The following is a 23,037-nucleotide window of genomic DNA, read 5'->3' as shown; positions in this document are numbered from 1 at the left end:
CGCCGAGAGCCGAAGCAGACCGGGAGGGAGACGGACGAGAGCGGCCCTTCTGCCCACCACCTTATCCCATGTGGGACACGCTTGTCCTCTTTCCCTCATTTGACTTTTAACAGGGCTTTGGAAGGGGGGGGGGAAGTTTTACAAAATTCCAGAAGCATGACGGAGTGTTTTGGGTTACCAATCTCCTGGTGGCGTCTGGAGGTCCCTTGGGATTACAGCAAATCTCTAGGGGACAGAGGACCATTCCCTGAGAGGAAGCGGGTGCTTAGGAGGGTGGACTCTACAGCGCTGCACCCCATTGTGCCCCTGCCCCTCAAAACCCACCCTCCCCAGTCTGCGCCCCGAATGCTCCAGGAATTTCCCAGCCTAGAAGCCGTAGCAGCACCCCCAATGGAGTATCTTGACCAGGGGTAGTCAAACTGCAACCCTCCAGATGTCCATGGACTACAATTCCCAGGAGCCCCTGCCAGCGAATGCTGGCAGGGGCTCCTGGGAATTGTAGTCCATGGACATCTGGAGGGCCGCAGTTTGACTACCCCTGATCTTGACTGTAGGGGGATGTGAGGGACAGACTCAGCCTGGGGTCCCATGGTACTTCTTGGTAGGTTAGTGAGACTGGGTAGACAACTCCCCCCCCACACACACACACACAAATACACACACCGTCTGCCTCTCCAGAGCCCTTGGGAGAGGCCGCCGCAGGCTACCTCTGCACATAACTCTGTATTAAGTAACAGAGCCAGAAACACAGGTCTGTGCCCCAAGGAGCTTGCATCTTATAGAGAGGAAAGCAAGGTGTGGCCTGGCCCTCCAGGTGGGGGGACAGGGAAGACTAAACTTCCCTAGTTTTGGGGTGGGTAGGGTCCTCCCAAGCAGCTCTTGCCTTCTCCAGTTTGTGTGGGAGGGTTTTTTTTGCAAAGGTTTGGTGAGAAGCCTTGGGCCCCCTTCTGTTTCTCCCTTGCCAGAGTTTTACAGGTGCAGTTTTAAGAGAAAGGCAATACAAAAGGAAGCCTGGTTAGGGCCAATGTTTTAGCAAGGGCTGCCACCTAGTGGGGAGGCCTGAACTAGCCGCACCAAAGTTGTCTGCATTTCCACAACTCCAGGTGGAACCTGGCAGCAAGGATCAGTCCCCCTGCAAGAACAGCCGCTTGAAAGGGGGGCTGAGTGGCCTCGTGCCCCACCGAAGGCCCTCCCCTCCCCAAACCTTGCCTTCTGCAGGCTCCACCCCCAAAAAACTCCAGTTGTTCCCCAACCTGTTATCTGGCAACCCTGATGCAAGACCACCTCGAGAGCTGCAGGAACGGTTGCTTGTCTGCAAGGACCAGGAGACGTCCGCCCCAGGGGTCAAGGGTGGGGAGCTGGCCAAAGCAATCTGCAGGAGGCCCTGGCATCAGCTGTGTTTTGCACAGGGAAAACAGGGTCACGGGGCTTAACCCTTCAGAGAGTTCAAAACTTTCATGCCCAACCCCCCCCTGCAAGGTAATTCACTAAAACCCAACTGCCTGAATTGCCTTTATCCCAGTGACACGAACGGTATTGGGGGGGGGGGGGGATTGTCTCTGGCAGAGCCGAGAACCGAACCGATACTCCCCTGAGGAATGGGGTCGATGCTCTACAACTGCTAGCAAACCCTCCCTCTTTGGCCTTGGAGTGCCAGGCCTTCTGCAAGTTTGTTGAAACATTACTGGGTATATATATTTTTGGAGGGGAGGGGGGGGGTGAGATAGGCGTCTGAGCGAAAGGTCAAAGGAGGCCCAAATCCTCTGTTCCTTGGCTGGGGGTGGGGAGGGAGTTTGTGTGTGTCTGTTTGGCAGCATTTTTCACCTTCCAGAAATGGGGAAACGACACCATTTGATTGGCTCTTCCCGGTTGGAGGGGGGGATCAGCTTTGTCCAACGATCTCTCTTCTGCGCCACAGTTAGGGGCCCGGGGTCCCCCTCTGTGCCCTTGGGGGTCTCGGCAGGGATGAGGAAGGAAGGGAGGAAAGAAGCCTCATCAGTCACTTCCAGCGATGTCTCCTGACTTCCCGGATCTTCGCTCCTGAGCATGCTCGGCTTAGCCTGGAGAAGTAGGCAGGCCCCTTCCTGTACTGGAGCCGTGGAGCATCCACAGGGACCCCCTTGTGATGGGGGCAGACCGACCTCAGTCCTGCAAGGGCTCCGGGCCCCCTCCTCTTCCTCCTCTCCTAGCCAAGCACCAGCAAAGGGACTCCACCTGCACCCGCAGTTTTTAAAAATATCAAGGCCACCGTGGCAACTAATTTGGAAGATTTCAGCAATCACTGAAGATGTGACAGCGGTTCAGAGTCTTGGTGCCCCACCGGGAGTGGCCATTCTGGGCAGGCCAGACTCTGTCCTCCCTACAGCACCTGATTTCTTTTGCCATTCAAATGTCACAGTTCCTTGAGGGAGGGGGCCTCTGTTTTCAAAAGCCTTTCTGCCTCCCCTGTTGATTATGGGCAAAGCAGGGCAGGGCCACCCACATGATACCCACACACTCACTAGCTACAGGCCTGCAATCCAGCACGGACATAGCCCCGCCCCCCTCCCACTATGGAATTTTAAAGGAAAATCCTGTGGGGCTTGGAGAGATTGGGCTGAGCAGAAGAAAGGTTTATTTTAGGGGAGAGGGGGAAGAATCCAAGAACAGGTGCATTTCAAGGAGATCTCTTGGCAATAGAAAACGTCATGCACACAGAATTAGAACCAGCAGAAAGGGAGTTAAAAAAAGGTAAATAGATTGACAGAGCTTGCAGTGTCAGATATGGAAGCCAGAGAAGGTGGAGAAAAGGGGGGGGGTGAGAGTTGGGGCAGGCAGCCGCACGGAGGGCTGAGGCCAGAGGCTGGACGAGGGGAGCTGGCCACCTCCCAACGGGCTCATGGCAAGAAGCCGGACGTGACCCCCGCAAGGCAGCCAAGCATGGGGAAGGACAAGACTGGTGCTTCCGATCTTCAGGAACGGGTTGAATCTGGGGAGGGAGCAAAAGTACATCCCCAAGAAGCCTGCCTTGGGTGAAGGACCAATGGCGCATTGTTCTCAAACTGGAGGCCTTGATGGAAATGAATGCAAAGGAGGAAGCAAACTTATTAAGGCCAAGTTCAAGGGTGTTCTAAGGCAGGGGAGTCAAACTGCGGCTCTCCAGATGTCCATGGACTGCAATTCCCAGGAGCCCCTGCCAGCATTCGCTGGCAGGGGCTCCTGGGAATTGTAGTCCATGGACATCTGGAGGGCCGCAGTTTGACTACCCCTGGATTAAGGGGTAGTTGAAAAGGCACTTGATGGTGGGGAGTCCTACTGGCTTAGGGGAAGGCCCTGCCCCAAGGAATGGTAGAAGAGATGGCTGCAGATGTAGCCAGCAGAAAGGCCTGGGGCTTCAACCCGGAGCTAGGATTCAAGAATCTCACATCCACTCTGGTGTAGAGAGGAATTGTCCAGGGTGGCCACACGGCCCAGAAAACCCACAATGGCCAATTGGCTCCAGCCATGGAAGCCTTTAACTGTTCAGCATTGTCTTCAAGAGATGTTTGCTCCAATCTTGTGCATTTTTGCACACTGACAGTGCAATATGCTCCTCAGTCTTCGGCTCAGTTGTGTGGGTCCTTTGGGGACTGGTCCTTCTACGGTGGTAGGACACATCCTGACCAGGAGCTGGAAGGCTCTATGCCGTGGATCATTCACAGGGAAGCCCCAATTGTCAGTGGCTTCCCACCCATCATGGCTGGTTGAGGCCGTTGTGAGAGCCCCGGCTGTTGAGTGTTGTGACCTGTGAACTTTGGAGGGTGGGGATGTCATGGCACGCAATGCACGTTTAGTGAAAGGCCGAACTGCACAGCCCCATGGTGCCTCCTTGGAGACCTGTGGCTACATCTCTACTTCCCCAGTTATTCTTTGCAAAATTTACATCCAACCTTGCTTTACCTCACAAGGGTCGCCAAATTAAAAAAAAAACATTTTAAATCATTAAAATCAACCCCCACCCTCCAAAAAAGAAACAGCCACACACGAGTCAGGTGACAGAAATGATGCAGTCAGCTAGTTTTTTCTTCTTCTTTTAAAGCTCTACACCAGTAGCAAATCCTCCTAGGAAGACCTTTCCCACTGTTGGAGCTAAAGCCTATTTCTGGTTGTGGCACCATCAGGCAATTTTTAGCTCTTTTATTTCTCTGCTATGCTGACAGATATTTGCCAACTGGAGTCACTCTGGGCAGAAGGCAATATGCTCAGTCCTCTTCCTCCCCGTGTGGTCAGCTAGTGAGGCTAGACATCCTGGTCTTCCCAACACTGGTTGGGGGGTGTGGGGTTTCCCTGCATTGGTACATGCCTCTCCATCCTGACCTTCCCAAATCATCTCAGCTCAGGAAAGCAGTTGGGAAACTCCTGGACAGGAAGACAAGGCCCCCTCCTCTGTTCTTGAATTCACAAGCACAGGGGGAGAACATGCAGAAGAGGGCAGGCTTGGCTCTGTGGCTGGTCTCTCTCTGATGCTCTATGTGAAAATGGCACATGGCAAATGGACTTGAAGGAACTGGCATAGATTCAGCAGTGGGAGCAACACAGCCACCTTATCTGTGGTCTTGTCTCAGCCAAGTGCAGGGGTGGCCAGACTGGGTCTCCAGAAGTCCATGGACTGAAATTACCACGAGCCCCTACCAGCATGGTCCCATGGGAACTAGCCCATGGACATCTGCAGACCCACAGTTTGGTCATCCTGGCTAACCGTTTAAAAATCCATTTTGTGCTGTCGCCTACAGAGGAGAGCAAGTACTCTCTGCAGCTCTATGTCAGCTTCTGGAAATCCATTTGATTTAAAACAAGCCTCCTGGCAGTCTTGAAGACTGCCACGCTTGTTCTTTGGAGAGGCTCAGAACTCCAGAGATACCCAAACAGGTCCCCTTTTAGTTCCTTTTTCTTTCCATGGGTCAAGCAAGGAGCCTGGCATACATTTCATTTGGTTGCTCCTATGCCATAGATTCTACAATATAATTACAGGCATACTTTCAATGAGGGGGGGGGGAGCAGACTCAAACTGGGTGTTTTTTGTGTTGGAGCATCTTGAATGAGAAATCCCAAAGCACCAGAGATGTAGGCCAATCCCACTTTGTTTACGGGATTTGCTCCTCGGTGATTTCTTCCAAAAGTCAATTTGCTGTTGTCCTTTTGGTTGGCTTGGTTCCCTTTCTGAATTCATCAAAGGGTTCACTACAGCCATCAAAGAGGGGTTGCAAAGATTCTGAGGCTGATCATCTCTACCGTGGCGTTGCTTGGCATGGGTGCCACTTGAGCGAATGGCCCCAGGACTCACCTGTCTAACAAGGAAAGCAAAACAATGTATTCTGGGCAGGTGCAGTGTGCCTCCCTCCTCACTGCTGAATGTTTGCAACCAGCCCCCTTCCTCAGATGTTCAGTGGAGAGAGCACTCTTCCAAGGGGCAGCCCCAAGGTAGGCAGTCTTCTAGCCCAGACCACCCCCCTCCTGGATCTTAGAAGATTTTAGGCTTTGGATTTACTAGTTCACAGAAGCAGTACTTCTGTGAATCCCGGAGTTTCCAGAGAGCTGCTGCCAGCCCTCCTAGAGAGACTCTTGGTGCAGAACAAGACCCCGTAGGTGGAAAGAAACAAAACTGAAGCATGCAAACTGGACGGGCCAGCATTGTACACTAGCTCACAGGCTCTCTTTCCTGGCATATACAAACCACTGAACTGTCAAGAGGGTGGAAACACAAGGTTTTAATAGGAAATTATTGGTGGTTTTTGGTTGGGTCTGGTTTTTAATTCACCAAATTTTCCTGAGTATATGTCTGCTTATAGATGTGCCCCTCCAGATTACAGCATACATGCTAATACTTTGTGGCTCAATTTGGGGGCATTCTGGTGATAAACCATTGTGCGGAATGACTTAGAATGAGAGACTAGGACCTGGGAGACGGGTTCATCAAATCCCCACTCTGCCACGGAGCCTCACTGGAGACCCTGAGCCAGGCTTGCCCATCAGGGTAAGGGTAAAGGAGGAGAGGGGAGAACCGTACGTGTCACCTAGGGTTCCCACTTGACTCCCAGGTACATTCCTGGAAACTGGGGTGGTGGCATCTGCAGGATTTGGAGAGGGTCCTCCACTGATACCGTGGACCCCACCCTCCAATCAGCCACTTTCTCCAGGGGGGTTGATCTCTGCCTTCTAGGAAGCTTTGAGAGGATTCCAGACTCCAACTTGAGGTTGGTAGCCCTTCGTGCCACCCCAAGCGCCTTGGAGGGAAGGCAGGATGAATAATATCCTAGATCAGGGGTAGTCAAACTGCGGCCCTCCAGATGTCCGTGGACTGTAATTCCCAGGAGCCCCTGCCAGCGATTGCTGGCAGGGGCTCCTGGGAATTGTAGTCCACGGACATCTGGAGGGCCGCAGTTTGACTACCCCTGTCCTAGATGAATTCTTTGCTGTCAGACACAATTTCTGCTCCTGGCCTGCCCTTCCTCCTCAGCTGCTAGCCTTCCAATGGTGAAGGAAATATGCTAAGTCCTCCCATGTTTAAAGGCGGCCAGTAGCTTGTTTTGGTTGGCCGACGGTTCATCTAAAGAGCTTTGGGTCTTACTTGGGCTGTTTAAAGTGAGCTTTGCAGGAGCCAAATTGCTAAGCCAGATCCAATCACCTTTTACAAACTTGGCTCCTTAGGGACTGCTTGAGACTTGCTTCTGTACAGGCAATTGTAAGGTACGGTTTTCAACAGCTGAGCTGCTAGAAGAAGCCAGAGAAACTACTTGAGTACTTTTTGCTTCTAGCCTGCCTGTAAGAACATGATGACCCTGTCTACGTCTGCTAATAGCTAGTAGATCTAACAGGAATCACTGACTACTACTGCCAGGAGACAGTATCAAGGAAAAGCCTTGGCCTCTCAGCCCTGTTGTCAGCCATCCAGAGGAACTGGGTGGCCCCTGGGTGAGATGGGAGGCTGGACTGGATGGGCCCTCCCTGGCCTGACCCACCAGGGCTCCCCTGATGTCCTTAGGAAGGCCTCGGCCTCCCTGCCCTGTGGCTGGCCCTGCAGAGGAACTGGCTGGCCCCTGGGTGAGACGGGAGGCTGGACTGGATGGGCCCTCCCTGGTCTGACCCAGCAGGGCTCTCCTGATGTCCTTAGGAAGGCCTCGGCCTCCCTGCCCTGTGGCTGGCCCTGCAGAGGAACTGGCTGGCCACTGGGTGAGACGGGAGGCTGGACTGGATGGGCCCTCCCTGGTCTGACCCAGCAGGGCTCCCCTGATGTCCTTAGGAAGGCCTCGGCCTCCCTGCCCTGTGGCTGGCCCTGCAGAGGAACTGGCTGGCCCCTGGGTGAGACGGGAGGCTGGACTGGATGGGCCCTCCCTGGCCTGACCCAGCAGGGCTCCCCTGATGTCCTTAGAAAGGCCTCGGCGTCCCTGCCCTGTGGCTGGCCCTCCAGAGGAACTGGCTGGCCCCTGGGTGAGACGGGAGGCTGGACTGGACGGGCCCTCCCTGGCCTGACCCAGCAGGGCTCCCCTGATGTCCTTAGGAAGGCCTCGGCCTCTCTGCCCTGTGGCTGGCCCTCCAGAGGAACTGGCTGGCCCCTGGGTGAGACAGGAGGCTGGACTGGATGGGCCCTCCCTGGCCTGACCCAGCAGGGCTCCCCTGATGTCCTTAGGAAGGCCTCAGCCTCCCTGCCCTGTGGCTGGCCCTGCAGAGGAACTGGCTGGCCCCTGGGTGAGACGGGAGGCTGGACTGGATGGGCCCTCCCTGGTCTGACCCAGCAGGGCTCCCCTGGTGTCCTTAAGAAGGCCTTGGCCTCCCTGCCCTGTGGCTGGCCCTCCAGAGGAACTGGCTGGCCCCTGGGTGAGATGGGAGGCTGGACTGGATGGGCCCTCCCTGGCCTGACCCAGCAGGGCTCCCCTGATGTCCTTAGGAAGGCCTCGGCCTCCCTGCCCTGTGGCTGGCCCTCCAGAGGAACTGGAGTCTGGACTGGATGGACCATGGGTCTGATCTGGCAGGGCTGTAGTTCGTCACTTCTTGTGGTTCTTCTTTTTAAAAACCGGCAACAGCAAATGAGCGGATTGGTGAGGCCGTTCTAACTGGGGATGCTTTTGCACAAGCTGTATTCCAGCGGTGGGGGAATTCTCAGCTCCTGCTATCTTCAGCAAGGGATGTGTGGGAGAAATACCTCCGCCTCTCATCCTGGGCTGAATGACAGCCTCCTCCTCCTCTCTTTCAGGACTTGGAGAACAATTACAAATGTGACTGCCCACAAGGCTTCTATGGCAAGAACTGTGAAGTCAGCGCCATGACCTGTGCCGATGGGCCGTGCTTCAATGGCGGGACCTGCGCGGAGAAGCGCACGGGCGGCTACACCTGCCACTGCCCTGTGAACTACCACGGGTCAAACTGCGAGAGAAAGATCGACCGGTGCAGTAGTAACCCCTGCTTGAACCGTGAGTCCTCCTGTCCCCTCCCACCGTTCCTCGGGGGGGTTATTTGTGTAGTCAGTGTGCCTGACAGCAGGACGGAGAACTGGAGACAGGCTGTAACAGCGTCTGAAAGAGGCCAGGTTGCATTCGAGGCTAAAGACAGGAACACATGAAGGGCCTTGTCCTAAATCACACCGCAGGTTCATCCATGTCAGAATGGCCAACTTAGGCTTGAAGCTGCTCTGCAGGGAATCAGGCAGAGGTCTTTGCCATCACCCGCTGCCTGGTCCTTTTCACTGGATATGGCAGGGATTGAACCTGGGACCTTGTTCAGATCCTTGAAACAGTGAGCAGTGGTAGATGTAGCTTCCTAACCTTAGGTTGATAATGGTTCTCCACGGCCTCAGGATTTCCCATCATAGCCTCCCTGCTCCTCTTAACTGGAGCTGCCAGAGGTTGCATGCCAAGCAGAGATTCTAACCACTGACCTGTCTCCTTGGCTCTCCAGGGCCTCACACCAAGGTCTTTCCCATCCCCTCCTGCCTGGTCCTTCTAAGTGGAGATGCTGGGGATTGAACGTGGGACCTTCTGCCTGCCAAGCAGAGGCTCTGCCACTGAGCCAGGGTCTCAGGCCAAGGTCTTTCCCATCCCCTCCTGCCTGGTCCTTTTGACTGGAGATGCTGCCAGGGATTGAACCGGGGACCTTCTGCCTGCCAAGCAGAGGCTCTGCCCCTGAGCCACGGCCCCTTGTCAGGCAGGCAGTCTCTCCAGCCTAAAGGTTACATCAGCTCACCCACTTGCTTTGGGGCACTCTGAGCTGGACACTAGCTTTACTGCATCCTAGCCGACCTTTCTCCACCTCTGTTGGTTTCTCCCTCATATTCTTTCTCCATCAAGTCTTTCCTTGTGGGAAGGGCATGGCAACTCCATCAGCATCTTATTGATTTATATACTGCCCTTCACTGTGATGTCTCGGCTGTCCAGTTTGGTGTAGTGGTTAGGAGTGCGGACTTCTAATCTGGCATGCCGGGTTCGATTCTGCACTCCCCCACAGGCAACCAGCTGGGTGACCTTGGGCTCGCCACGGCACTGATAAAACTGTTCTGACCGGGCAGTGATATCAGGGCTCTCTCAGCTTCACCCACCCCACAGGGTGTCCGTTGTGGGGAGAGGAATGGGAAGGCGACTGTAAGCCGCTTTGAGCCTCCTTCGGGTAGGGAAAAGCGGCATATAAGAACCAACTCTTCTTCTTCTTCTTTCTGCACTTCACCCACACACACACCCATCCTCGGTTCGCAGTGCCCTTTTTTGAGATATGGTGACCAAAACTGTACACAGTGTTCCAGGTGAGGTCATACCACACGGATCTGAACAAAGGCAATGCAATGTTGGCTGTTTCGATCCCTTTTCTAACCAAACCATTCCCACACCCTTCTCCCTTTCCCAGTCCATAATAATCCCCTCCTCTTTCTGTTATGCCCCACCGTCAAGATTCTTGTGTTTTTTATATGGAACCTATAAAATCCTTAAAAGACGGACATGCCCTCTTTCCTTCAAGAGGCAGCCAGCATTCTTTGGCTCTCTCTGGCACATTTTAAGGCAAAGAAATGTGGGTTAGCCGGACTCAGGGGGCGAATTTGTCTCGCAGGAGGTGAACGGCCTTGTAATTACTGGACTTTTAAACCTCATTCATTCTTTGAGGCACCTGTTAATTGGGAAGACCGTGACTTTCATTAATGGCTCCACATATCCGCTCCACTCAGTTGATGAGCAGAAGGTGTGGGTCACAGCAAAAGTCCTTTGTGGAATGCATTGATTCGCTGGCTTATTGGCTTAAGCAGTTTGGCAAAGGGACCAGAGCGATTCATGGAGGAGGAGAGAGCTATCCGTGATTTCGAGCCATGGAAACATCATAGAGCCTCTGCGTCTAGAGGCAGTCTATCTGTAGTCCAGATATTGTGATTGAAACTAATGAATCAGCCCATTTGGGCTGTAGATTTTTAAAGGGTCAGCATTTCTCTACCTCCAGTTCCCGGTGGCTGCTCATTCCCCAGGGCTGCCTGTGAAGGATATTAAATATCGGCAGAATTGTGGTAAGGTCTTAATATCCTGAAGGTTAGCAGAGGGCCTGATATGGCGGGTAAGTGCAGCGTGTGGCTATGTGCATGTGTGCAGTCAGAAAACAACAAAGAAAGAACGGTACATTCTTCCAAGGGTGTACTTCACTAATATGAGAACAATTTATTAGAGAAGAGCCTCTTGTGGCACAGAGTGGTAAGGCAGCAGAAATGCTGTCTGAAGCTGTCTGCCCATGAGGCTGGGAGTTCGATCCCAGCAGCCGGCTCAAGGTCGACTCAGCCTTCCATCCTTCCGAGGTGGGTAAAATGAGTACCCAGCTTGCTGCTGGGGGGTAAACGGTAATGACTGGGGAAGGCACTGACAAACCACCCCGTATTGAGTCTGCCATGAAAACGCTAGAGGGCGTCACCCCAAGGGTCAGACAGGACCCGGTGCTTGCACAGGGGAGACCTTTACCTTTACCTTATTAGAGAACGTAATTCAACATACTTTGGGGTAAAGAGAAAATTCCTATTCTAATCTAAATAGCTGGATGGCGAGAGATGCTAGAGGCATCCCTGCATCCATGGTGTGGCCGTTCTGAGAGATGGAGGAGAAGGAATAGGGAAGACTTGGGGAACAGGAAATTACCCTCTAGGCACAGGTCACTGAGATCAAAGGTGAGCGGTCAGTGTCCCTGTCTAGCTCACTAACTCTATGGTAAAGAGAGCTCCTGTTTGGAGTCCTGAGTCAGGAGACATCACACAGTAAGCTGTTTCCAACAGCCTGTACATTGGGTGGAAGCCATCCTGGGCTGTTTTAACTCGGCTGCTTCTAAGAATATGGCAAACTCGCATTGATTTTATTTCACTTTTATCAAAGGATCCTGGGAAATGCAGTTTGGTAAGAATACTGAGAATTGTACAATTCCCTAGGGCAGGGGTAGTCAACCTGTGGTCTTCCAGATGTTCACGGGCTACAATTCCCATGAGCCCCTGCCAGCAACGCTGGCAGGGGCTCATGGGAATTGTAGTCCGTGAACATCTGGAGGACCACAGGTTGACTACCCCTGCCCTAGGGGAAAGGAATCATGTCTAAATCTCTGTGTGTCCTTAGGATGTTTATTCGGCTTGTTGGACACGTGTGAGTCTTTAATTGTAGCCGGGTCTGAAGCCTGGAAAATGGGGGCAGAGACCAGGAAGCAGCTTGCTTCCAGTTAGGGTTGCCAACCTCCAGCTGAGTCCTAGAGATCTCTCAGAATTACAACTGCTGTCCAGGTGACGAGATCGGTTCCTCAGGAGAACATTGCTGCTTGGGAGGATGGAGTCCAGAGCACAATACCCCACTGAGATCCCTCCCTAAAAAAACAGTTTACCCAGGATCTAGCTACAAACCCTCAGGATTTTCCCAACCTGGAGCTGGCAACTCGATTTTCCGCTGACCAAAATCTCCTTGCCCAGTTACCTCAAGGCTGTTCTCACTGGCCACCGTTAGCCAGGTGAGTGTCTATTTACAAGTTATGAATGATTGCTCAAACCAGATTTGGCAACGCTGGGTTGGGAAATTAATTTTTGAACCTTTAGCCCACCCTTCCTCGAGGGCTCAGGGCAGGTTACAAGAAGCGAGAATGCAGTCCAACATTTCATAAAACCTGAATGTACAATCTAAACATTAAGTGACTTATAGAAAATGTTACATTGTAAAATAAATTTTAAAATTGCCCAATTCTGCTTCCTGCCTAGGGAGAGAGGGTGGGACTTGATTTCAAAGTGGAAATCAGGCAGGGGGAGCAACTGAAATCAGACATACCCCAGGGCTGAATCTGCACTTACTTTATTTAGTCCTGTTGAATTCAGATCGATTTGAGCTCGGGTCTTCCTGATTATTCCCCCCCCCCCCCCCGATTTGAAACAGAAAGTGCTCTGCGCTTGATTCGGAGGGTGGAGGATTTCTCCTCCCTTTGACTGCCAGTGGAGAATCAGCTGGAGGCTCCAGGGGGGGGTGGAGCCAGGAGCTGGCTCCTTGTGCTTTCCTTCTCATGCTAATACCAGCAGGGAAAGCTTGCAGCCGACCCTTTTGAAATAGGAGGCTTGTCTAAATTGCAGATACTGGAAGGTAAACGCCACCCCCTCCCCAAATTGGTTGAGGCCAGCTTGATTTCTTTGGGGCCAGGGAAACTGAGCAGATTCTCATCCCTGGATCTAAGTAATCTTTTGGGGGTGTGATGGGAGGGGCGATCCTGCAGATATGACCGCCCCAGACCGTTTAAGGGCTTTAAAGGTTCAGACCCAAACCTTGACCTTGATTTGGTCTTCAGCCTGGAGTCAGTGCAGCTGGAAGAGCACCGGAAGAAGGTGCACTGTCCGGTGGGTCCCTGCGAGGGCCATACAGCTGCATTTTTGACCAGTTGAGTTTTCCGGAGCAACCCAGGGCAGCTTGCTTGAGATACGGGGGGTGGGGGTGGGCCTTGGAAAGGGTGGGGTTTAGGGTTGAGGAAGCACCTTGACACGATAGAACACCCTGCAGTTCACCCTCCCAAGGAAGCAGGGGATTTTTGAGATCAGTTGTCATTCTGGGAGGCTGCCAAGCCTAGCCCAAAGCCAGGCCGGAGGCAGCCCCCCCCCCACAGCCTGTTCCCCTTCTCTGCCAGATGGACACTGCTTGGACCTCGGCCGCAGCGTGATCTGCAAGTGCCGTTCGGGGTTTGCCGGCTCCCGCTGCGAACTGAACATCGACGACTGTGCGGGCAACCCCTGTGCCAACGGAGGCACCTGCGTCGATGGCCCCAACAGCTACACGTGCTCCTGCACCCTGGGCTACGGCGGGAAGGACTGCGGGACTCGCATGGACGCCTGCGGCTCCAACCCCTGCCTGAACCGCGGCACCTGCTACACGCACTTCTCCGGACACATCTGCGACTGTCCGGCCGGCTACATGGGCTCCAGCTGTGAGTTCAGAGTCCAGCTCCCCACCCCGGTCAGTAGCCAGCGGGTGGCCGAGGGCCCCTTCCCCACCGCCCTGGCGGTCTCCTTCGTCCTGGGGCTCATGACGTTGGTGCTGGCGGCCTGCGCCGCCGTGGCCGTGCTCCGGCACATGAGGCAGGGCCGCAGCAAGGCTGTCAAGAGCAGCGTCCGGAATGACCTGGCAACCATCAACAATCTCAAAGAGAGGGAGGGCTTCCTCATCTCCCCCGGCCGGTTCAAGGTGTCCAACAAAGACAGCCGCTTCGGCGGCGACCAGTTTAACTGCAAGAGGAAGCTGCTGGATCAGGGCCGCGAGTCCCACTGCAAGAAGAAGCTGGAAAAGTAAGTCGATCTTCACTCCCGCCATCCTGGGGTGGGGGGAGGGGGACTTCCCTTTCTGGTTATGAGCTAGATGGAATGAACAGGGGGTAGGGTTGCCAGCTCTGGGTCTGGAAACACCTGGAGATTTTGGGGGTGGAGTCCAGCCTCCAAAGGAGCCCTTTTCTCCTGGTGAACTGATTTCTGTTGTCCGAAGATCAACTGGGATCCCAGAAAAGCCCCAGCCACCCACTGGAGGTTGGCAACCCTAAGGGGGAATGAAATGGAAATAATGGTAAAGGATGGGGTGTGGCAACAGAACTGGTGATAAAAAAAAAAGAATCACTCTTGGTTTCATCTTATGTTCTTATAATGTGCTGATGGGCAGTAGGTTCAGGAGGGACAAGAGGAAATACTTCTTTACATCGTGAGGCATTAAGATGTGGAATTCGCTGCCAGAGGTTATTGTCTTGGCCACAGGCATAAGGATGGTTTTGACGGGATTAGGGACCTGGATGGAGGGCGAGTCTCTCAGTGACCGTTGGCGATGGTGATTAAAGGAAAAATCCAGAAGCAGGGCCCTGAAGCCCAGGGCCAGGAGGAAGCCCCACATCTCTGCCCTGGTTTTGGATCTATAGAAGAACGGGTTGGATGAGAAGGGAGGCTGGACTACATGGGCTGAGCAGTAATCTCAGGGCTCTCTCAGCCCCACCTCCCTCACAGGGGGTCTGTTGTGGGGAGAGGAAAGGGAAGGTGAATGGAAGCTGCTTTGAGCCTCCTTCGGGTAGAGAAAAGCAGCATATAAGAACCAACTCTTCTTCTTCTTCTTCTTCAGTAATCTCAGGGCTCTCTCAGCCTCACCTCCCTCACAGGGTGTCTATTGTGGGGAGAGGAAAGGGAAGGCAAACGTAAGCCGCTTTGAGACTCCTTTGGGTAGAGAAAAGCGGCACCTAAGAACCAGCTCTTCTTCTCTTCCCTGTTGCTAGCCAGAGGAACTGGCTGGCCCCTGGGTGAGACAGGAGGCTGGACTGGATGGGCCCGTCAAGCAGCCAATGGGCGGCCGTTATCATGCTCCCAAAAAGCCCCTTTCCCTTTAGGGAAAGTTTAAAAAAAACCACACACACACGTTGCAAGAATCTGCGTTGATTCATTGCAACGGAGAGACCCATCTAGCTACCAGGTGGTGTTTGAGCTGCCATTTCATCATTGCCACGCTCCCCCCCGAGTGAAAAAAAAAATAACCCCTCCCCCCCACATGGTGAAAAATAAAGGGAAAATAAACCAGCAAACGGGGCTGTGTGTTGCTTGGTGCTTGGTGACTTAAAACAGCTCTGGGGAGGGACTGCAGCCGGGGAAGCCTCGCTGGGTAAACGAAGGCTCGCCGGTGCGTTGAACTCCGCTCACTCGGAGAAAAAAAAATGGCGATTGCTTCGCCGGAAGATCAGAGGAGAGAGCCAGGGGGAGGGACTTTGCAGAAACCGCAACAATGGTAACGCACAGAACTTTCCCGCTAGTGTTGCAGATTGGTTGCAGGAGTGTAGCGCTTTCCGGAGGGTGAATCCACTTTAAGGGATTTCCCTGAAAGCGCTACAACGAAGCGCTTTTTGCGGATCGGTTTCAGGAGTGTTGCAGATTGTCAACGACGTTGTGCATAACAGCAAAACAGTAGCGAAATCAATTTGCAACCATTGTAAGGGGGCGGTGAAAGCATAAAAGAAAGAAGATTTAGAAAAATTTATTTATGTATTCCGGTCATAACGCTAATTTTTCTTTGAACAACGTACTGGACATTTGCTCGGTTTCAGCATACTCCCTCACTTGCATTGAGATATGTGCAATCGTGCACTGCTATTGTTCATGCGGTGCCACTGAATTGCTGTTCCAAAACACGTGAGTACTACGAGCATTGGTCAATCCAAAGGACAAAGTCTGGAACGGCAGCGGCAGTACTACCAGCAGATGTTGGAGCACGCTATGAATCAGAGCCTCTTGTGGCGCAGAGTGGTAAGGCAGCCGCCTGAAAGCTTTGCCCATGAGGCTGGGAGTTTGATCCCAGCAGCCGGCTCAAGGTTGACTCAGCCTTCCATCCTTCCGAGGTCGGTCAAATGAGGACCCAGCTTGCTGGGGGGTAAACGGTCATGACTGGGGAAGGGAATGGCAAACCACCCCGTATTGAGTCTGCCATGAAAACGCTGGAGGGGTCAGACATGACTCGGTGCTTGCACAGGGGATACCTTTACCTTTACCTTTTACTATGAATCAGGAGATTTCCCGTAATTATCAGGGTAATATTACTCTGTTAGATTGTTGTGATATTATACAAGTTAAAGTTAACTAACAAATAGTGCGACTATAATTGGTGAGATTTATTTATTTTGTAATAATTATATGCGCCTTACAAACCTTTTCGCTCCGAAGAATGAGACCGTATAGCTCCACACTTTCGATTCTCTCCGCCCAAGAGCGAGACTGTCTCGCTCTGAATTTTTGAATCATTTTTTTTTCAAACTCATAAACATACCAATAAATATAAAACGTCATCCTTTATTTGTATTATGTTTTTAGTCTAAAACCAAAATCTCGTACTTATTTATCGGTAATTTATTTATTTGTAACCGTTTTCTGATCCCTACTTAAGTCTTTCTACTAGGCCTGAAAACTACTGATTCTCCGGTAAAGTATTTGTAGAGAAACGGACCGGTTCTCTGGTCCCCACCAGCTGCAGCTATAGATAGGTCAGTTGTATAATTGGAATAGGTCCATTATTTGTAGGGAATAACGTATTTGAGAATCGCTGGTCGCCGTCTCTACCTAGCGCTGAGTAATATTTTTTTCTGGAAAGGGGGTGGTAGGCCAGATAAGTTTGGGAACCACTGATCTAGATGGACCTCTGCTCTGATCCAGCACTGGCAGATTCTGCTTTCTCAATCCCAGACTACAAATCTAGAAAAATAATCCAGAATTTAATTAAATCATCAGGAAGAACATAGTGGCAGAGTGGTGGGAGGGGTTTGGAGGGATATCGCTGCCTCCTGTCCCTCAGGCAGAAATGTACAGGGTTCGATGCATGCCAGGATGTGGAGAAGGCCTTTCCTTCACTGGTGAGTAGCCAAAACCCGTTCTCTCCCCTACACTTATTGGGGACAAAGTTCCAGGGCAGAAGATAGGATTCATAATACACTTGAGCTTTACAACCACTCTCTTTTTTGGAAGCAAAGGGCTCTTGGCAGGTTATCTGCCTTCCACTGTTTAACACCTTCCCTGGTTCTTCTTTCTTTACTGCAGTAAAAGATCTGAGCCAATCCTGTCCATTAGTTCTGCTGGATGCCCCAAAGACGGTGCCTACCACCCCATCTACATCATCCCCGACCAGATGGAGCAGTGCATCTACGCAACTGAGGTAATGAACAAACACTCACTCCTTGATCCTGCCTAATCGGTGGAGGGGGGGGGCAGGGGCTGCAAGGACAGACGGATCCCAAAGTCTTATGCTATCATAAGCCCTCAGCCTTTGAGTCCTGTGGCTGGCCCTGCAGAGGAACTGGCTGGCCCCTGGGTGAGACGGGAGGCTGGACTGGATGGGCCCTCCCTGGTCTGACCCAGCAGGGCTCCCCTGATGTCCTTAGGAAGGCCTCGGCCTCCCTGCCCTGTGGCTGGCCCTGCAGAGGAACTGGCTGGCCCCTGGGTGAGACAGGAGGCTGGACTGGATGGGCCCTCCTTGGTCTGACCCAGCAGGGCTCCCCTGAGGTCCTTAGGAAGGCCTTGGCCTCTGTGTTCTGTTCTTGGTTCTCTGGAATAATTGGTTGGCCACTATTTGAGACAGGATGCTAGACTAGATGGACCCTGATCCAGGAGCGTTCTTCTGATGTTCTCATGAAGGCTCCAGCCTTTACACCCTCTTTCTGGCCATCTAGTGGAACTGGTTGGTTACTGGATGAGATAGGATGCTGGAGTAGATGGACTATTCGTCTGACCCAGCAGGGCTCTTCTGATGCTCTTCTGAAAGCCTTGGCCTCGCTGCCTTGTGGCTGGCCCTCCAGAGGAACTGGCTGGTCCCTGGGTGAGATCAAAGCTGGACTGGATGGGCCCTCCCTGGTCTGATCTAGTAAGGCTCTTTGGTATCCAGAAGTGTTTATTCTTTAGCAATCAGAGTAGATTCTTCACCTATAGGAAGAATCCACACCAGCAAATATAACATTGAATGGGTCATGTCCTTCCACTTAGGTGGATAAAAGCGGATTACCTCCTTATAGACTTTAGGGTCTCCTTTACTTTACAACCCATTTTTTAATCAGTGAGGAGGGGAGGATGTTTGTGGCGCACACACACTGGCCACTAGGTGTTTGTCCTGGTCACTGGATGTGTGTCCTATTATTAACAGACTCAGTGTCAGAAACTGAATTTGCTTTAAAGGAAGCTGTGCCTTAAACCTGCAGAATTTTGTTGGTAGTTGTTTTGCCCAAGACCTATTTTAAGTAACACAAAGTCGTTTTTCAAGCCACCTCCGTCCCTCTGAATATGATCCTGTCTTTATCCCAAAAGGAAACGAGGTTGAGAAATTCCCATCCCAATCAGTCATGGATCTTATATTAATTGAGAGCCCCGTGGCTCCTTAAAGATGGAGTTCTTGCGAGCCAGAGTCCCAAAGGCCCAAAACCCCAGAGCATAACCATGTTGGTCTACAACAGAATAACATTTGAGTCCAGTAACTCTTGACAGACCAACATGAAATTCAGGATAGAAGCTTTTGGCAATCAAAGCTGCCTTTGTCAGAAGATTGTTGTGTTGGTCTGATCTTTCTAATTGTTCTTTGAATTGTCTTCTGACTTGAATCTGAACTGTGAATTGTTGTGGATTCTGGCCTTGGTAATGCCTCTCCCCGAGAATCCTAGCTGAACTACGACTTCCCCCATTTCATACAGAGAAAAGCAAAATCTCGAATGAACATTTTACTTATTGGGCTGCATTTGAAATTGTGTTAATTTTCGTTCCAGCTGGACCTTAGAAGCTTTGTTTTCTAACCTTTCATTTGCACACTTTTTGAAACGCGTCCTGGTAGTCGGCACAATATCGTGATGTTTAAAAGCTACTCTCAGGCATTCACAGGGCATAGAGTTGAATGTTTCTGCGTCGACCCTTGTTCTGTAGGGGATGGGTGCTGTCCATCAGACACTCCAGGTGGGATCCGGCCTCTCTCCAGCTCTGCATGCTTAGGGATACGCCTGAAACCACCCTTTCAAAAACCAGATTTTCGGGAGGGTGGATGGGGTGGCGGAGGGTAATTGTTTTCCTAAACTCTGCTGTGATGAGGAGAACAGGTGAGTAGGTCTCAACCCTGACAGGGGGTGGCAGTTTCACAAACGCAGGTGCACATTCAGAAGACCGGATACGAGGAGGAAGGAAGCATGCAGGCACGACTTGGGGGGGGGGGGGGGAAGGCTTTCTGGTTTCTGGTAGAGCAGCTTTTTGCCTTGAGTTAACCACGCACAGCTCCTGTGATAGAGTTCTACGGGAAGTCATGAGGGGGTCACACTCTTGTGCAAAGCACGTGGGTAAGCCAACTGTTTCCTTTCATTTCCCTTAATGCATGCCTCGAATGCACAGGGCAGCGGTCTCTGCTGCTGTTCTGCTCTTCTTAAATGTTGATCCGTGCTCCTTAGCGGTGGGTCCGCTTTGGCCACAAAGGACCTGGCAAGCAGGTCCTTCCCCATCCACCAGGAGATAAGGCATCTGAAGTAGAGAGAGGACCTTCCTAGCAGCAGACTTTCACATGGCTGCAAGCTGGTAGCCATCTGTCGCATCCAAACTGAAGCTCCAAATGTCTGAATGAAGACAAGGAAAGGCTAAAGTTTGCCTCAGCAGGCAGGCAGAATTCCCTGGTTTCTCACGGGTGCTTTTCCAGAAGACGGGAAGTGGGTAGGAAGCAAATTGTGTCTTGAACAATTGATTGGAGACTGCCTCTGGGAACAGCATGTGGCCCCAACAAGAGGGGGGCAGGCGCCTTCCCTGGGAAGCCCCCGAATCACGGCAGCTTTGATACACTCAGAGGCCATCCAACCAGGTCATGCCTGGAGCACACTGGAAGGGTGAGCTCTCCCTCTCCCTGACCCCCTGCCATCCTTCAAAGAAAAGTTTGCAACCTCACCTACTTGAAAATATGTGACAATCTCATTAGACCAGAAGCACAGGATGGGGGTAGGGAGGCATCTTAGCCTCTGCAAAGGCCATGGGTACGGCAGCTGGAACATTTCTCAAGCGTATAACCTACAGGCTCTTTTCCACAGACAGCATATGCCTTTGTGGCTTGCCTTGTTCCAAAAGAAGTCCGAATTAGTCTGTGTTATGGAACTTTCAAATGTTTCTTGGTGCTTCATTCTTAACCTTGTTTACAAGAGGGATGAGGCTTCTGGGGTTTGCCCTCTGGGGAGCTGCAGGGGCATCATCCTTAATGCAGCTGCATTTGGGAGGGTATTTATACCCTGCCCTTCAGTCTCATCTTTTCCCCCAAGAGGGTTTTCAACATCACTATGATATCTTTAAAGACCATAATTAAAAAACAAAACCATGTAGGCAAGAACTGCCCACAAGAAGCCTACGACAGAAGACTAAAAGGTAAAGGTATCCCCAGTGCAAGCACCGAGTCATGTCTGACCCTTGGGGTGACGCTCTCCAGCGTTTTCATGGCAATATGGGGTGGTTTGCCAGTGCCTTCCCCAGTCATTACCGTTTACCTCCCAGCAAGCTGGGTGCTCATTTTACCCACCTCAGAAGGAGAAAAGGCTGAGCCAACCTTGAACCAGCTGCTGGGATTGAACTCCCAGCCTCATGGGCAGAGCTTCAGACTGCATGTCTGCTGCCTTACCACTCTGCGCCACAAGAGGCTCTTCAGAAGACTAAAAGGTACCAAACTACAAGAAAAAGGATTAAAAAAAAATTAATGAAACTGACTGCTAGTCTAAACAACAGCTACTTATACATCTGTTACTGACCAGTAGGGTCCTCAAAGTCCCTCTTGGAAAGTAGGAATATGGGTAGAGAAGAGACCAAGCATCTCTTAGACCAAGCCTTCCAATACTGCAGGGTAAGCTGCTAAAGAAGGTCGCTTCAGGTTCTTACCCTCCAACGATTACCTCACTGTCTCAATACACTGGAGGTTAGATGCACATGGATGGCTGCAAAGCCCAAATCACATCACAGAAATGACCCAGCGGAGAGATTTGGCATCTGATTCTAGCCTCGGTTTTGTGGTGGCCTCTGATGCAATCCAGAGAATGGCCTATTGGGGGCTCACCTGCAATTGGTTTTTCTCTGATTTTCTCAGGCATCCCTCAGCCCACTCACCTGCAAGGAGAGGGGCTGCAGGTTATCCCATCTTTGCCTCTCACCTTGTGACCTGACCAGATTATCTCTGTAAATAATGTGATTTGCAGACTTGTGGAATATTTTTCCAGGTTATTCCTTGTGGCAGGGTCTGTCTGCCCAAGAGAAATGGGGAGTGTCTATCTGAAGAAGGCACAGACTTCAGTGGCAGAGCCAGGCATGCAGAAGGGTTCCAGGCACCTCAGATCTGGGTAGAAGGTGTTAAAGAAAGACCTTTTCTCCTGCTTGGGACCCTCCAGAGGCACTCCAGTTACCGAAGATAAAACCAATTGAGTTGGACCAATGACAGGAGTCAGACTCCCCGTGAAGCAGCTTCCATGTTTATAATGTATACAGTCTCCCCCTTTTTCAGCCTTGGTTATTCTGGAATGAATGGTTAACACGGGGCCGTTTGCAGCCTCGGCAGTCTCCAATCAGTTTCTTGTTAGACAATGTTGCTTCCTGTACTAGCTCTTGAAGAGCATGGCCCTCCCTTTTTTTGGAACAGCAACAGGGGAGAATCTGAGAAGAGCTCACAGGTGAGTGCATGCCATTTGCTGATGCTTGACTTTTGCTGTGCTGGGAAGGGAGGGGGACCCTTTGCCGTCTGGGGTCTATTCTGATCTTGAGCCCCTTCCCACATTGACACTTCCACCCAAAACAGCAACAGCTTCAGCATAAGGTGGTGTTGACAGAGCAACCAGATAACCTCTTTGGACGAGAGAGAACGCCAGGGATACTGGAATAATAATTAAACTCCAGGCGCATTAAGTGAAGGGTAACCCACCACAACGAGCAGGATGCAACCAGAGGAAGCAACCACTCCGATGGAAAGGAACGTCCAAAGTGTGCTGTACGGAGCATAAGGAATTCCTCTGCAGGGAACCTGAACAGGGTCACCCCTGGCCAGAGGTGCAGTTTAGCTGGGAATGTTGACCTGGTCCTGGCGGGACCGATTCCATCCTTGGAAAAGGGATCACCTGGAGCTGAGTTTTGGAGCGGGAGGGGGGAGGGAGGGGCACAAAGTTAGGGCTTCAGCTGTCCCATTCCCTTCTGATCTTTTCTCTCCTCCATCTCTCGTCTCCATTTCTAGGTCTGAAGAAGGTCCTTCTCCGGCACCTCGTTTTGTTTTCCTCCAAATTCTCAGCTAAAGGAATGTTTACAACGCAGACTGAAATGGGACTCCCGAAGCAGCCGGCATCTCACTCTTATCCACTTGTTTTGGTCTCTATAGAGTATTAGAAAAAGACTCCTTTTTTAAAGGAAAGAATATTTAATATTTATTCTTGCTGCTATTTTTTTAAAAAAAATATTTTTGCATGGAAAGCGAAAGAATGACTTGCAGATCAGAGGAACGGGAATGTGGAAAGTTAGACCTGGGTTCGCAAAGGTTTGTTGGATCTTTTTTCTTGAAAAGGGGCCAGAGGGAAGCTGACCTGGGACGAGGGAAGGGGGGAAGATTTGGGGGAGCCGGAGGGGGATAAAGGACGCTGTGCTACGATTGTCTGTTCAGTTGAAAAGGCGGGACCTTTTCCCACATAAGTGCCATTCAGTTTCACAGATTCTTATACAGAGTTCTTCTGTAGTTTTTGTTCTTTTTAATCGTCAAGGGTTTTCCTACAGTTTTCCTCCCCAGTCTACTGTGATTCTTCCCTCTCCACCTGAAGAAAGGTAACGCTGCCTGTCCCATGCATGTCAAGAAGAATAGTTTCAGAGGGCAGCAGCCACTTGGGCCTGCAGAGGAATGGCTCAAACAGAGCCCAGTAGCCCCTTAGGGATGAACACAATTTCGGGGGTGTAGGCTTTCGAGAATCCAAGCGTCCGATACCTGACAAAGAAAGCTTTGACTCCAGAAACATTGCATGCGTGCGTTGAGTGCCATCAAGGCAGTTCCAACTTGTGGCGACCCTGAATATTTGACGTTCTCCAAAATGTCG

The 23,037-nt window shown here is 51.7% G+C and overlaps 1 protein-coding gene across 1 annotated transcript in view; it reads left to right on the top strand.

Moving 5' to 3' along the window:
* The window catches only part of LOC143828352 (delta-like protein C), a 47,423-nt gene extending 24,864 nt beyond the window's left edge, over nucleotides 1-22,559 (top strand). Inside the window, exons 6-9 of the mRNA XM_077318724.1 lie at nucleotides 8,210-8,426; nucleotides 13,111-13,765; nucleotides 17,027-17,141; nucleotides 22,194-22,559. Coding sequence (XP_077174839.1) covers nucleotides 8,210-8,426; nucleotides 13,111-13,765; nucleotides 17,027-17,141; nucleotides 22,194-22,199 — 993 coding nt within the window. The 3' untranslated portion in view covers nucleotides 22,200-22,559. The remainder of the gene's footprint in view (nucleotides 1-8,209; nucleotides 8,427-13,110; nucleotides 13,766-17,026; nucleotides 17,142-22,193) is intronic.
* The last annotated feature ends 478 nt before the right edge of the window (nucleotides 22,560-23,037 follow it).

This window comes from Paroedura picta, unplaced genomic scaffold (assembly GCF_049243985.1).
Source record: "Paroedura picta isolate Pp20150507F unplaced genomic scaffold, Ppicta_v3.0 Ppicta_v3_sca21, whole genome shotgun sequence".
NCBI lineage: Eukaryota > Metazoa > Chordata > Lepidosauria > Squamata > Gekkonidae > Paroedura > Paroedura picta.
This window is presented reverse-complemented; position numbering and strand designations above follow the sequence as displayed.